This window comes from Lichenostomus cassidix, chromosome Z (assembly GCF_008360975.1).
Source record: "Lichenostomus cassidix isolate B80296 chromosome Z, HeHo_3.0, whole genome shotgun sequence".
Classification (NCBI taxonomy): Eukaryota; Metazoa; Chordata; class Aves; order Passeriformes; family Meliphagidae; genus Lichenostomus; species Lichenostomus cassidix.
Genome location: NC_139511.1, coordinates 16,744,084 through 16,759,979, shown reverse-complemented (window position 1 = coordinate 16,759,979; position 15,896 = coordinate 16,744,084). Strand labels below are relative to the sequence as shown.

The window sequence follows — 15,896 nt, the reverse complement described above, 5'->3', positions numbered from 1 at the left end:
AGGAGACACAACTTTTGGGTCTAAACTTAAACATTTGTATCCCTTAGGAAGTCAGTTTCATTAGCCAACTACAAACTACAGAAGAGCAGAGACACACACGATCCTTGCTGAAACTCCTGGCACTACACAGGCAGTAACACTGAGTTACAAGGGCAAAGATGGAGAGGCAGCAGCAAGAAATGACAGGCTTGTGTGATTTCAGATGAAGTTACAGCAGTGTAGTGTTTATACCATGCACCTCTTTAGCAAATAAAGCATCTGAGTAAAAAGGAAGCATAGACATACTACAAAAACCAGAAAGTATATTCCTTGGATTATCTTACCAAAACTAAAAATAAGTATTAAAAAATTAAAATATTAGTATTTTCTTTATGCAAAAGACAATCAAAAAGGTGTCAAAATAAATATGTTAGCAGGCCAGCTGAGGGTAACAGCTGAAAAAGCCTTTGCACATCCTATCTTCTGCAGAAATACACCCATACTTCAGAAGTGCTACTTCAGAGGAAAAAAGTTACCAGCAATAGTTCATTCCTGCACTATCCAAAGAAACCAAAACCTATCCACAAGTTTAATATAAGCCAGCCTTAGTTTTGCTGACAGAAATGTTTTTCCTTTGGTATTAACTCCCCACATTTCAAATCCCTCCCAACTCAGGAAACCCACATAAACCAAGATTTGACTAGCAGTGGGGAAAAATTAGCAAACTTGAGAAAGGGCAAAAGGCATACAAGTGGTGTTATAAAAATAAAAACAAAATAAAATCTTTTGGAAGGATCCCATGAAGACAGCTTTTAGAAAATGTAATTCAACACGAGGGAAAGCTGAAAAGCAAGGAGAACTGCAATCAGCAAGACTGCTGAGCACACACCAGATAAAGGCAAGTCTACTGTCTGACTCATGCAGAGTCCCTAATCCCTTTTCCCCAGACACTACACACACAAGCACTGTGAAGAAACACTTATTTCCTGGCTGGTAGCAAAGGGCAGTGTGAGGAAACCATGAGTCAGCAACCTGATGACTTCTGCTTACTGTGATTCACAGAAGAGCATATCTAGTGATCATACATTTTTCTGTTGAATCAGAAAGAAGAGGTATAGAACAGTAACTAAAAAAAATATATCGATAATTTTTAAATTCAGCATACATTACAATCCAGCAAGAAAGCCATCAGAATCAGAAACAGGCACTCCTCTAACGCAAACATGATTTTGGAGCACAGTGGGTCAACTTTTTGGCAAGCAGATCAGATGTGTTTAGCAGAAGTATTTTTAAGTTTTCCCTTAGCAATTGCAGTGGGCTGCATGAAAACATCAAATATTTTGAACTTCACCATATGTTATCTCCAAAATTACCAATTAGATTTTACAGATGACAGTTATTGCCTTCAGAGCTAAAGTTAAATGAAAACAGAAGCACAGACCATAAACTATTAGATAGTGATGACCTTGCCAAATTTAGCCACTCATGTTGAAAATGTTTCCACTCAAACCTCTGCTTCAGAGCATTTCTGTAACAATGGGTCAGCTTTCCTTAAGGTTTAGTCACTTCTGTTAGAGCTGGGGGGAGAAGTAAAATTTCTACAAAGAGTGGAGAAAAAGTATACCGTCCCACCCACTAGAAAACATCCTGACAAAAAAAATACCAAAGCTAGAATGTTTCATGGAGCAAGCATATGAAATTTGACAAGGAGAAAAGTGAAGCAGGAAACAGTTCCGGAGATGTGGCTAAACAGTTACTTTCTACCTGTTCAGACACCAAGTCTGGAGCTTTTAAGGCCTCTGGGGAAAAGTTATCAGTGTTACATTATGTTCAGTGGAAAGTTATCAGAGTTTGGAAGCTAAATTTTCTAAGGATCCTGTTTACCCTGGGCAAGGTCCAGCTGAGAGCTGCAAGAGTGAAGAACTTTTCCCTGAAATCACCCCAGCCTATCATTCTGACCCTGTATCACAAGCCCAGGCAAACGGGGGAGGAAATTGCATTTCCATTGCTCACCCTGATTTTCAGGATTCCTTAGATAAGTCAGCAGTAGATGACAGGAATACAGAAGCAATACGGAAAAAGAAACCAGCTGACAAGCAGGAACAGTAATGCAGACAAGAAACATCTTCCCTTTGGGGAAAGTATGACGGAGGTTTAGAATTAACGTGCATTTACTTCCAAATGTCACATTCCCTCCCCTGTCTTTTAAAGTTATCTGACAATATGGATTTCCAATTAGCCCTGAAGAAAAGCACACTTAACTGGAACTGGTGTTGTTCACTGCAGTACTACAGGTGCTTGGGTTGGAGCTAAATGCCTTAACATTTCAACCTGCTGGGGAACTTTTGGGGAGTGGCTGCAACAACCATACTGCAAGATTAAAAGATCAGCCAGGCTTTCCTTGGTGCCTGTAGGAGTTTCCCTTGTATCAGGGTTTCACAGTATCACAGAATGAGTAAGGCTGAAAGAGACCAGAGTGGGTGATCTGGTCCAGACAGATGGACAGATGGACCCATGTGCAGGGTCACCCAGAGCACATGGCACAATATTGTGCCCAGACAGTTCTGGAGCATCTCCAGTGAGAGAGACTCCACAGCCTCTCTGGGCAACCTGTTCCAGTGCATGGTCACCCACACAGTAAAGAAATTCTTCCTCATACTAAAGTGGAACTTCCTGCTAACTCTTGTCTGATTGCTCAGCACCACCAAGAGCCCGGCTCCACCCAAAGTATTTCAGAGTCAGTTGGGTAAGTCACCCTCCGGAACTTGTAACTAAAGAACTTATGGCATACATACCCATTACCAGTGATTCGGATCACAATACAGGAATGACCTGTCATTTACTAGTCCCTAAGGTTTTGTTGTTTTCCTTCACAACTACAAGGAAAACTCAGGAACTTCACCCAAAGAGATCTCAGCAAGCCACCACCGAGAGCACTCCAGTTGGATGTGTGGACTCATTTTGTACTGTCATCTGAAAGCGTCAATTGGTTATCTGAGTTGTTCAGCCTGTGTTGCACTGACTTTGGAAACAGTATCTTTTTAATTACTATGTCAAAAGCCACTAAGAAGTCTGTTATTACAATAGCAAACAGTTTCAATTCAGTCTAGCTTTTAGAAACCTTAAAAAACACAAAAAAATTCCTAACAAACTCACCAAAACAACCCATACTCCAAACTATACTACCAACATTTAGCAACTGCACCTCATAGCATCTTCTAGGAGTAAGTGGCTAGAGGCATGTACACTTTGTGATCAGCAGTTAATCACATCACCTGTTGATGCTTTACAACCACTGACATTTCAGAGATTCTCCAAATTCCACAAAAGTTGCCCAGTTTTCCAAAATGAACTGAAAACAAACAATCAGGGCTAATAGATCAAAAAAGGTCCCCGTGCAATTTGCATATTAACAAAACAAACACATGCTATTAGTATAGATTCTCAGAGACTTTTAAATTATTTTACTTTAACATTTTTTTACTATCTTCCTCAGTTACTTCTTAAACAGACACAATTCTGTTTTGTCTACAATTTGTGAACCTGTGAAACAGCTTCTGCAGACAAAAATAATTGTGCCTCTTTCCCTCTCACCAGTAATCTTCATTTACTGCTATGCCTTTCTGTTTCATGTAAGTAAATCAAACCATGCATAATAAAAACAACACTGATAACAAAAAAAGGAGCTGATCCTTGCCCCCAAGCTCTGCCTCCTTCAATGCTAAAACTGCAGTAAGTGTCCTTTTTGCACTTAACTTTCAACATTAATCCTGATGCTGAATTATTGAATTATGTTCACACGTAGGATAACTTCTAGGATGATTTTCTTTGCAATAGAACTTACCATCTGGAGCGTATTTTGAAGCTATTCCCAAAAAAATCCCCAGTGCAACAAAAAGTGAAAGGCTAGAAATGGCAGAGCAAATAAGAGTATTTTTATGCCTGTTGGCTTCTGCCTGTCTGCGGTGCTGCTCCACTGGTAAGGACGGGAGTCTTGTCTGGGCTTCTTGTCTCGCCGAGGTAAATTCTGCTGCAGCATGGCTCTGCGAAGGCGGCGGGGGACGGAGAGGGGCAATTCTTCCCGGGACGTACCCCGAAGACCTGTGACTGCTCCCGTTCTGAGGACGGAGGAATGCAGGGGAGCTCCCCCTGGTATCAGTGCCTTGCATGTTATAAAGTCACTGGAACACGCACACACACACAGAGGGAAAAAATAAGAGACAGGATTTCAGAGTACAGATCAAAATGCATAAAACAAAAAAAAGAAACAACAACATGAAGCAATTTTAAACCACGTGCGTCAAAGAGAACAGCCACTGAAGCTGTGACTACTTACAAAGCATCAGTCATTCAGCTGCTACTGGTCACTTGCCATGGTATAACTGCATGGAACAATCAACAAAATTAAACTCAAAAGCACGTGGTATGGGAACCTAGAACAGCACAGACCATTTCTTCATAGTTCCAGTGTGTATTTTTCACAGACTATTTTCACAGTTAACTTATGAGATTAAGAAATCAGATGAACAATGAGAAAGCTAGCAACCCCTGCTTCCCCACAGTTATGCAAATAATGTCTAAATGTATTTTTTCTGTACACAGAAGCTAAACAACCTCCTCACTTTCCCTTACGGAAAAGAAGCTGAAAAAGACAAGCCTCCCTTCTACACTGGAAGCCCTAAAAGCCATTTAAATTTTATATAAAAAATAGCAAATAATATTTTATTTCTAGTCTTGCTGATGCAACTTAGTCAACACTTTTAACAAGCTGAGCTGCATAGAGCCAGAAAATTTTTAATATAGTCACAGCAGGATTAAATTGCTAGTGAAGGTGCATCAGGAAAGGTTCTGTAAGGAAGTCACCTACATCTTATTCAGCAAACCTTGTGGTTTTTCTCACTGCTGAGAAGCCTGGGTTTGGACACAAAGCCTAGAAGCAACATGACTGCTCCAGATCTGTGTACCTATGACCCAGAAGTGGGTGCTGCTTTTATTTCAGTTACTAGCATTGTTTCCACCTTTCTTCTGAAGCATGTCAAGAGGAAAGCATACCATCACTGCCTGGCCCATCCTCAAAAGCAGTTCTAACTCACCACACTTGTCTAGTCTAAGAGACAAACCTGCATTTGACTGTTTTCTGTTTTTTCAGTCAATAGTGTTCTACAGAGTATTCACAAAGCTGAGAATTTTTTTCTCACTATGATTAACATTTCTTTTAGATGAAAATTTTTGAGAAGGATGCTCACATTTCAGTTAACTCAAACCTAACTTTTAAAACTAAATCCTGAAGGGGATTTAAGCATAAATCATGTGTACTAAACAGCAGAGTTTAGGGGAAATAAAAACTACTGCTAATGGAAGAATATAAAGATCCTCTTTCTGTTCCATTAACAAAGGGAAGTCTGAGCCATACTCTGAAGTGTCAGGCACCCTGATGAAGGAGAAATGTGACAACTGTAATCTTATTCTGAGAAGTGGCAAAGGAGCTTTTTGTCCCACATGCTGCAGAATCTGATACTTCACTGTTTAAAGGAAAAAGAGCTGTTACTATTGAACAGGCTGGATTACATTCTCATGGAAGACAATGCATCTCCAGATGTATGCACAATGACAATGAAGGCACTGAAACATTAACTGGAGTAGCTATCCCAGAGTGCAAAAATTATTCCAAGTCCTCCAGAAGTGCATCTCATGCCTGTCCATTAAAACAAATTGATTTTCAGCATTCTCCTTTCTGTTCTTTGACAAACTATTTCCCAAGCCTAATCATCTGCTCTCACTTAACTGCCCAACGTGTTATGTTCACTGTGGAACAGTTTGCTTTAACCTCATGTGCTCTTACAGTCAATTTGTTATCTCTCAGCAGTGAAAATCATTTCTGTGTTTTAGATGTGGTATTAAAAGCTGAGCAGAGATGGACCTTTTCAGCTACTTCAAAGACAGTATTTGTCTAGCTAAACAAATCCTGAACGAGCTTCTTAATTAAACTTTTTAAGAAATCTAATCCAGCACTGAGGGTTTTTTGTCAATGGTTTGAAACCCCAACTCCTTAAACTTGGTTAAAAAGTTTTCAGTTATGGCATTTATCTATGATATTGAGGAAATTACTACAGTGTTCATTATAGTGTAATATCAACAGTTAACAAGTTTGTTAATTACTCAGCTATATCAACTAAATCCAGATTGGCTATGCAAGACTTAACATAGTTTTACAAAATAGTTTTACCACAATTTTGCCCACCAAGGCCTCTTAAAGTACTGCCAGACCTCTAAAGAAATAAAAAAGAAAAAAAAAAAGGACATTCATTACAGCAGACATTGAAAACACTCGTGTCGTTTTTCAAGCATATTTTGTGTTGCACAAAGCATTCTGCTTTGTTTGCAAACCTCATTTTGGCAACCATAAAAAGTTTTCAACTATCCTCCTCAAGTGAAAACATAGGTCACCCCAAGAATGGGTGGGAAAGAGACAGTAGAACCGCTGTCTTACTCATTACATAATAAATATAATGAAACTAAGCCATAAGGAGATACATAGCACATTCTAAAGACTCATCATATAGTTTTCCATTACAGTAGGAATAACTACTGCAATACTTCCTTCCCTATTCATGTGTTATTTGAAATTCTCTAGCTGAAAAATGATCTATCCTGTAGAGCAGCTACTGGCTTTTTTAAAAAGACAGACTCATAATGTGATTCAAGTTATTGGTTTGTTTATTTCCACTCTGTGGAAGTCTTCACAGAGCACCATATAAAGGCATGTGCAATAACTGGCTGTATGGCCAGTTATGCCTCAGAGAATGCAATTATTTGGTTGCATGAATACAGTCTGTGTGTCAAAAATACAGCACAAATACAAATTTTACTCTATAAATGCATTTACAGAGTAAAATACAGGACAAAATACCTGAACTGTTGAACTATTTAAATACTACATTTGCTTGCAAGTTCCTATGCACCTGAATTTTTCCACATTTCCCTTTAAGCTGCGCCTACGCCGTGGTCTCCTAAAGGTTCTCATGATATGGACATCTCTTTCTGATGGTCAGACAAGAACACCACCCACTTTTACAATTGTACTGTGGTACACAGAATGATGCAGTATTTTACTTTGCAGCTTGCTTCAGAGTGTTTTCAGTAATAGTCAAGTTCTCGCACCATATACAACCAGTTACCTAACATTGATACAGAGCTCAGTCTGTACAAATGTGTTACTTGTCATGCCATTTACACATGCTGCTGTCTCAGTATTCCTAAACTTTTGCACGTCAGCTTTCAACAGTATTATGCAAGATTTTAAATCCATTATTCAACACAGCTTTTAGTCAGGGCCATACTTAAGCATGTGCTTCCAGCCCATCAGTATGAGGGAAGCTTTCAAAGCACAGACTCAGCTGGAGTGTCTCAGATGCCTCAGCCCACGATGTGTCTGGAGTATCTCAGATATTTCATTGCCACCCATCTGCTGGACAACTGCACTATTTGCATATCACTCTTTTGCAAGAGTAGAGCTACTCCACACGATCCAGATTTCTGCTCATGCAGCCCTTCCTACAGCGTGAGCAAGCAAACAAGTATTTCTTATACTGGTCACATCAACCAACGCAACTGAAACCACTTTAAGTTAAAAAAAAATTAGCATTTTAGTTTTGCACAGCTTCCAAGTGAAAACAGAGAATACCTGCAAGCAATGAACACCTGCAAGCCTGGAACTGTCTGCAGAGCATCTGAGCTGTGTGGACAGCAAACCCCAGCAGGCAGACTGCAGTGAGCTGCTGAACAGGCTGCAACACCTCCAGTCTCCTCAAGTATTCCTTCACCACTTTCAACTTGTGCCACTACCACGCACTCATGCAAGCCCACATTGTTCCACACGGTCTGAAACTGGAAACATATGCACTGTGCAACCAAGGGATAACATCTGAACCTCCTGAGACGTGACTGTGTGCTCGGAAGCAAGCGGCGTGCTTATCCATTACTCATTTTGGGGCTGGTTTCCTGGAAAGAAATTGGCTTCTTTTACCAGATAATTCAAAACATCACCTGACATCACCCAACAAGTGAGAAAATTACCAAGATATTACATGCTTCTGTGCTGTCAAATGCTAAGTGTAATAAAATGTGTCAAACATGCTAAAAAACTCCCACACCCCTACCCCATCTGAAAACTTCGTGAAGAAAGTTTGCTTACTTCACACAGTGCAAAGAAATTAATGCTTCTCTTAAAGCATGTTTTGAGGATAACAGATCTTAAAATAGAAGAGAAACGAGAAGAAATTACACACTTCTGTTGATATGGGCTATCAAACACAACTAGCTCTACTGCTGACCTATGGCCACACCATCTAGTACAAGAGTATAGAATTCCTGTTAAGGAAAAGACTGACCAAGGGGTGGAGGAAAACAACACACACACACAAAAATATTTCTCCACGCAACACAGCACTACAACAGTTATTACAGCTTTCCCGGTAGAGGCACTTGTCTGGTATGAAAACAAAGGGCAGTGAGAAACCCAAGAAAAGTGAAAGGGACAAGATCTCAGCATTAAAAAGCTTCTAAGTAGCTACAATTACTGAACAGAAAGTAATGTAAAGCAAGCTTGTAAGTATGACATGAACACCTTTACAGACCTTCAAGCTGGTCAACTACAATAGAGATACAAATTTCAATGCTTCAAGCACTTTGGAAGTCCCCAGTTCAACAAATCTCAACCTCACCAGTAAGAATGGTTCCAAACAGGCTGCCCACATGCTTTCCTTTCTGGTTCCACATTTTCTCCTACTGCCTCATTCCAAAATTACACTTATGCACTAAGATAAGAGACGGTGTATTTGAAGGAACCTACTTTTCCACCCGAATACAAGAGCTGGAAAGAATATGTGTGCAGTAAAATGCATTGACACAGTTAGGTATCTGCTGGAAATCACAAAAATATTTAAAGCAGCCTGAAAAATCTCAGCTGAATTAAAAAACAGAAATGTAAAACTTCTACTGACATCTAGACATATATGCTGTTTTCTGCATGCCACTACCAGGTCTTCTCCCTTACCCAGGATGTTCAAAAGAAAATCAGAGCAAAAATCAGCAAAAAACAGAGATACAAGGATGGTAAAAGTTACAAAACTTAAAATGTAAGCTCTGTTGCACTAGATTTCCTGAATTTCCTGTGTAGCAACTGTTAACTTTTAGTAAATTTCCTGGCACATAGAAAACATGCAAAATTGCATGATACACAACCATTTGAGCCAAGGTCCACATTTCCTAAAGCAAATCTTTCCAAATACAAGAATCACAGAATCACTTCAGTACCACACATCAAGAGACAGGAGTGAAAGCATGCATTATACTTATGGTATAAGAGAAGGCCAACAGATAGAAATAATCATCGTCAGCTGGTCTAATGAAATCTTGGAGCACACAACTCTCTCTCCAGGGCAGAAGCAAATTTCAAACTTGTATATATACAAGTAGGGAAAGTTGAACTACCTATATTTAGGTGACATGCAAAACAATTAAGCTACTATCCATGGATTAGAAAGGATGATGAAGTGAGGGGGAGAGGATGGTAAGAAGATCGCATCCCAAGGGAACTAGACAGGTAAACAGACACTCTGGAATAGAGTTTGTCTGTGGGGACAAGCATGAAATTATGGTCAAATAAAACCACTCTCAGGTCCATGGCTGACAGCATACAGGAGAGCCATGAATTTCATTCCTACCCTCTTGTGTGGGTGTTTGGCAGATCACTATTAAGGATGAAACTGAAAGATCAGAGGATATTTGTATAAGAAAAATGGTTCCCTGCTCTAATGACAACTGAGATTTTGTCCTTCACCGTTTGTGTGAACAAGCTCTGCAGCACTCACTTGGTTTCACTGACCCAGCATTTGATGTAGCAGATGAAGTACCTGATTTTGCAGAAAGTTCACATACAAAATGTAGGGATTTTTGTAGTTCTGCAGAGATGCATCTTACTGCAGAAACTGCAGGGACATGTTTTTTTTCCAATTCTAGACACCAAACATTATCGTTTAAGTTTTCAAGAATTCTTAACTGACAAGAAGACACTGCAATTTTCAGTGTGATCAAATACAACTGCAGTAGCTTCAGATCTTGCTCATTGAAACAAAGAAACATAAGCCAGAAGCCACACCAAACCGTGGTCAGGGTATTTAAAATGGTATCTGACATTTCCAGGGATTTTATTTTTCCTCCCTTTGTTTCTTTTTGACACAGTTAATTTTTATAAATTACTTACAAACTGAGGAGCTCTAGTCTATCTTTCACTCACTGCACATTCTGCCGGAACAAATCATGAAGAAACAAGTGACTTGATCAGCAACTTAAATACAGCATGTCCAAGACCACACTAGGAAATATGGCCCGTGCTGAATTAGGCGAAATGAATGGAATAATTTTTACTGTTCCATTTTCAGAAATGAAATGTTTTATAATTCGTGAAGACATCAAGAGTAGAAACTGGCATTTTAATCTGCCATTAGCTTGCTGCATGAATCACAGCTTATTTGGGCCCCAAGCCCGTAACATGAGAAAAAAAAAGTGGTCACCAGCCTCACAGGGACATTGTGAGGGTTAGTTTAGAGAACACTTTGGTCTCGCTCAGTGATGCATCTGAGTACAAGCCTACTTTTAAGCAAATAAATAGCTACACTTAAGTCAACAACTTTCACTCAAAAGTGACAGTTTTGCCACATTCACCTTAGAGAACCCGAATAAGACGGTAGGGGAAAAAAACAAATGAAAACCACGGAAACACACTTAAACTATTTCTTATATTGACAATAAGAAGTGGTATACATACATCTGCAATCTCTAGAAAAATGCAAATCCCATCCAAAACAGCCACAGCTTATGACTTCAAAGCAGAAAATTTTCTGTGTAATGGTAATACACTTCGGAGAGGTAAAGTCAAGTTTTGGCACTACCATTAATCACTGACAAAACAGAGTTCAGGCCTACAATCCTCCTCTAAAGAGAAGAGAAGGAAAGTAAGATTGCATATCTATTATTAAATTATAAAAGCTCTTATAAATAGACTATAAGCATCTATGAAAGTAGAGAATATAAAAGGCAGTGGAGGAAAGAGTCAGATAGGATATTTAGCTTTGGTAAACCGACATATGTAAAAATACCCTTGAGTGTACTCATAATCACTTGATCATCAAAGGGTTGTCATGTTTAAGTTATATTTAAAACACAAATCAGTACCAGAACAGACTCTCTTCCATGTCAGCATGTGGATTTCTTACTTTCTGAGGCAAAGCTGCTAAGTTCTTAGAATTTTTTCTTCACTCCAATTCAAGCTTCAGTTAATGATGTTACCCTTATTCTGCATACTTGAAAGACCATCTCTGCAGATTTTCACCATGCATCAGCCACAAAAAACAATGCTGCTTGAAAAGCTCAACTGTTGCAGCTGCACACCCACATTCTTTTGTCTTGCATTTGTATGAGCCAAGTTAAATGAGTCTGCATTAAAAAATAATTAAGAGCTCCAAATCACATGCAGTGAGAGCACAGCTGTGACTTCAGCAGCTCTTAGCTCTTTGAACCCCCAAAGGATTCTTCATCCTGGTGATGGTTGACTGAGAGAGGCCATATGACACACGTCCACAGAGTCAGCAGGAGCTGGTAGAATGCAAATGACATTTCATGCCCCTGCCAAGGAAGAATGAAAAAAGCTGACACTATGAAGTCTCTGAACCTCATTCAGTACTTTATGCTTTGGACTTCAAGAATTTACACATGTTCAGAGAACAAGGTTGCAGAAGAGAAGTCAGCTGAGGATTACTGGATAAATAACACTGACTAGAGTTTAGTAAGCCCTTGAAACACAAGCTGATGAGGCTGGAAGCAGTAGCACCACTATGTAGTAGCTTCACCAGACGACTATTACTCACCACTGTCAGACACTGGGTAATTGCCTGGACGGACACTGTGCCTAATGTGATGTGGTCACTTTTCTACTATGCTTTAAGACCTCATTTAACAGCCTCTGCCTTCACTTTTCCAAAATCACCTCTCCTCCTCTAAGGACCAAATTCCCCTCAACTCAGCCACTGCAACTGCCTGCTGACATCAGCCGCACAAAGTACACTTTTACCTGATCGCTTACATTAACATGCCAAACTGATACACAGTAGCTGCAACATAGGCACAGTTTTCATTTTGCTGTAGGAATGGTGGCAATCCAGCAGCAGGGCACAGCATATACCAGCTAAATAAATGAGGGCACAAAACCTTAAGAGTCTTGTAAAAAGAGTTTCTACTGAGAAACTAATGAAGAACAACTTGACTGTATATCTGAATACCAAGAAATCACAGAACTGACAACTATGTGAGTTGGGAGCCTGATGAATAATGAACAGTGACTTAACTTACACAACATGAAACATTTGTACAACTTCATAAAAGAAAAAAACGTTTTCTACAATTTCCCTTTCATAAAAAATGCAAACAGCATGCTTGGGATATCTCGAAACAGCAAAATCTCAACCTTCAAACAGCAAAACAAAGCCCTGTAATGAACCATTAAGCATGCATTTTGCTGAGCTGGTGGCTACACTTGTATTTTGGCTTACTGTGGCAAATTCCACTCTAGGAAACTCCAAGAACTCCACACCCAATGGCCAAGTACTGCAACATTCTGCCAGGTATAGCTAGTCATCTTGCATGACTACACTACTCCTTTTATCATGTTCTTCTTAATCCCATGTGCCAAAAAGATAGATGTGCTACTACCACACTCCCTTTCATTAACCTACTTCACAGCAAAGCAATAAAATCAGCTGCAAGTTCTAAAGTACGTATTCTTTAATGCCTTCAGTATTTCCTTTCCATATTGGCAAATACATCACTTTTCTCCCTCACATCTTTGCTCAACTTTTCTACTCCTATTTTCTTTCTCAGTACTACTCTTCCAAGAAAATATTTCTGTGGATTTCTACACCCACATCTACAAACAATTCATTCCCATTTGTCTTGCCAAAAATACCTCCATTAAACTGACAGTGAAATAAATCCCTTTTTGTAAAAGTCAGCACAGAATGAATCAAGTCTAATCATGATTTGATTCCTAACAAGCAACTGCAATTTACTATACAGACTTTAACCATGTGTTGGTGCACACTTCAGGTGATTCTACAGAACAGTCTAACTAATGCAAAGCATGAACTTTACTACTATACTTCAGACTACACTCCGATGATTTGATTTTTTTTAATATATAGAAAGTGAGATTTACTAGGTGATATTTTTCCAACTAATTTCTGTCTGATGTTTTTAAATCCCTCGTGTAAACACACAGAAGGCGAAGAACAGTGTCATGGGAAGCCCTGCAGGACAAGCTTCCCTGAAGTCCTGCATGATGTGACCCATCAGCCAAGAGCTCCTTTCGCTGCAGGGCAGGCGCAGCAGGGCTGTGCTGTGCCCTTACAGCTGCGGAGGCTGCAGCATCAGCTTCCAGCACACAGTCTCACCAGGCTCCCTCTCCTCCCCAGCTCCTGTGCAAGGCAGAACTAAGAGGAGATGGAGCTCCACTGCTAGCACAGAGAGTAGTCAGAGCCTTCCCACAGGTAAAGAAGCAAATTACTCCCTCCTGTTCAACTGGTACAATAAACAAAACTGAGTCAATGCTGGTTTTCTGCAAACAAGACTTCCACATCAAGAAACTGAACAGACTTACCTCAAAACACTCAGAAACAATATGTTAAGACTGTTTAATAAAACTTTCCTGAAACATGCTGGACATCTAATAAAGGAAGTAAATTACTGTGCTTCATATTTAAAGCCCATTATAAGGGTTATCTGGAATTAAAAAAATTTCTAGTCCTGGCTGTCCAAGGCATGCAGACATTTATTTGCCTCTTGGGTGGTAAGAATGTTGTTTTGAAGTATTTAAATCAGACTGAAAAGCACCTGTCACACTGCACCCTATCATTACTGAAGGAAAGAAAACCTCTTAACTTCCTTTCAAGTACAAGATCCTCAAACACGTATCAACTCTATTAAAAATATAATTTAAAAAAAAGCGGCAAAATAAGCAATATAGTCCCACAGGTTGTGCTCTACTTAATTTTATACTCATGCCTTAGAGGAAAAACAACCTTTTTTGTTCCCCTGGTGTGTCAGCTTGGAAGAAATGTGAACTGTGCCACCAAAATGTAACTCTTCCAGTCACAGGACCTGTTACAGCTGGGAAACTTCCAGTGGATTTCATGGGCCCTTCTGGAAACTACGGGTTTTACTCACAGGAGCCATTATCTTCTACTAGTTAGTGTCTCCAGCAACTAGCAACAAGTCAGGTGAAGTCGCTAAAAGCTTCTAGTCAACCCTCACCGCCACTTTCCCCACAAAACACTGTGGAGCTAATGTGTTAATATTCATAATTAAAAACACCTACAGTCTGTCCCTGAAAAACATCTATCACATCTCGAAATAGCACACACCACAGCTCCTGTTGAAATCATATGCTGAATTTCAGGAGACACTCTCATTTTAGCACGGCCTCTCAAGACCCCTTGTCTTTGTCCTCTTTGCCTCCACACTCCCTTTTCTCTTCTTGAATCCCTTTGTCACTGGGGGCATTACTTATGCTTTACATAAAAGTTATTTCTCTGGCCATTTTGCCTAGCTCAAGTCTCTGGCAAAAAGTCTGCTGGATGCTGTATTAGTAGCGAGAGAGCAGGAGGAGCAGGCCCAACAAAGTTGATCCGGCAGAACATTTCCCATCCATGCAGGCAGTGCGCAGGATCCGTGTAGACAAAGCACCTCGAACGGCTATAGACTCCCAAGAACAAAGATGAACCTCCCTCCTCCTTACTGCTACCCATGGGCCACTTCACATTAGTAGCTAAGCTGCTGCGAATCTTTTTATGTGGTTCACCAAAACAGACTAATGCCACACAAAAATACGACATACTACTTCATGGTCCTTATTACATTGTATTTGTCAAGCCCCAGCTTCTATTTCGTTTTTAGAACTACTCAGAAACATAAAATCTCTTCCCTTTTAGGGAAACCGTGTCACCAATACACATGTAAAATATAAACTAGAGTACTATCTTCAGCACGCAGCCCTCATCTAAACTGTGATACAGCACAAATGCAGCGCATTAATCACTAAACGCCGTCTTAGAGCGGTTGCGATGATGTTCAACTCTCACTGTTTCTTCCATGCCTCTGGGCAAGTACAGCAGCTGCCGGTTATCAGTCACAAGGAAGGCATTCCTCGACAGCCCGAGCACTCGGGATGCCTCTAACAAGTTGCAGCGCAGTCCCGCCGCGGTGCGGACCTGAGCCCGGCCGCTCTCCACCGCGCTCCGGGCAGCATCCGACCGGGCGCGCCAACAAAGCCGCGGCCCGGGAGCGCGCCCCGCCGCCGCACCTGCCGCGGGCACGCGCGGCCCACACCTGCCGGGCACGCGCGAACCCCCCGCGGCTCCTGAGCGCGGCCGCGCCCGCCGCCGGCTGCCGCCCGGCCCTCCCCGCCCCGCCGCCGGCGGCTGCTGCTGCCGCCCCCGCTCCCTCCTTTCCTCCTTCTGCTCCCTCCTTCCCTCCCCTCCCGCCGGCCCCGGGAACAAAAGAGGCCGGCGCTGCGGAGCCCGGCCGGGCAGGCGCGGCGGCGCGGCCCGCGTCCCGGCAGCCCCGGCCCCGGCCGCGCTGGGCGCGCTCTCACCTGGGCCCGGCGCGGCGGCGCGCTCGGGGCGGCGGCGCGCTCAGGGCGGCGGCATAGCGCTCCCCGCCCCGGACACGGCGGGAGGCCGCCGGCTGCTCGCTAGCTCCGCCGCTCCCCGCCTCGGCTGCCGCCCTTACGCAATTGGCAGCGGCCGCAACCCCCGCGGGGCGACCCAGACCGCGGGCCCCGAGCGGAGGCGGCTGCGCCCCGCCGC

The 15,896-nt window shown here is 41.6% G+C and overlaps 1 protein-coding gene across 2 annotated transcripts in view; it reads right to left on the bottom strand.

The window, feature by feature from the left end:
- Nucleotides 1-15,896, bottom strand: part of CEMIP2 (cell migration inducing hyaluronidase 2) — a 50,476-nt gene that overhangs the window by 33,569 nt on the left and 1,011 nt on the right. The window contains exons 1-2 of one of the 2 annotated variants that reach the window (XM_085043475.1): nt 15,683-15,873; nt 3,824-4,160 (exon numbers count right to left, since the gene is read on the bottom strand). In XM_085043475.1, coding sequence (XP_084899601.1) covers nt 3,824-4,148 — 325 coding nt within the window. In that variant the 5' untranslated portion in view covers nt 4,149-4,160; nt 15,683-15,873. Of the gene's footprint in view, nt 1-3,823; nt 4,161-15,682; nt 15,874-15,896 lie in introns of those variants that run through there. The other variant, XM_085043476.1, reaches the window with a different exon arrangement.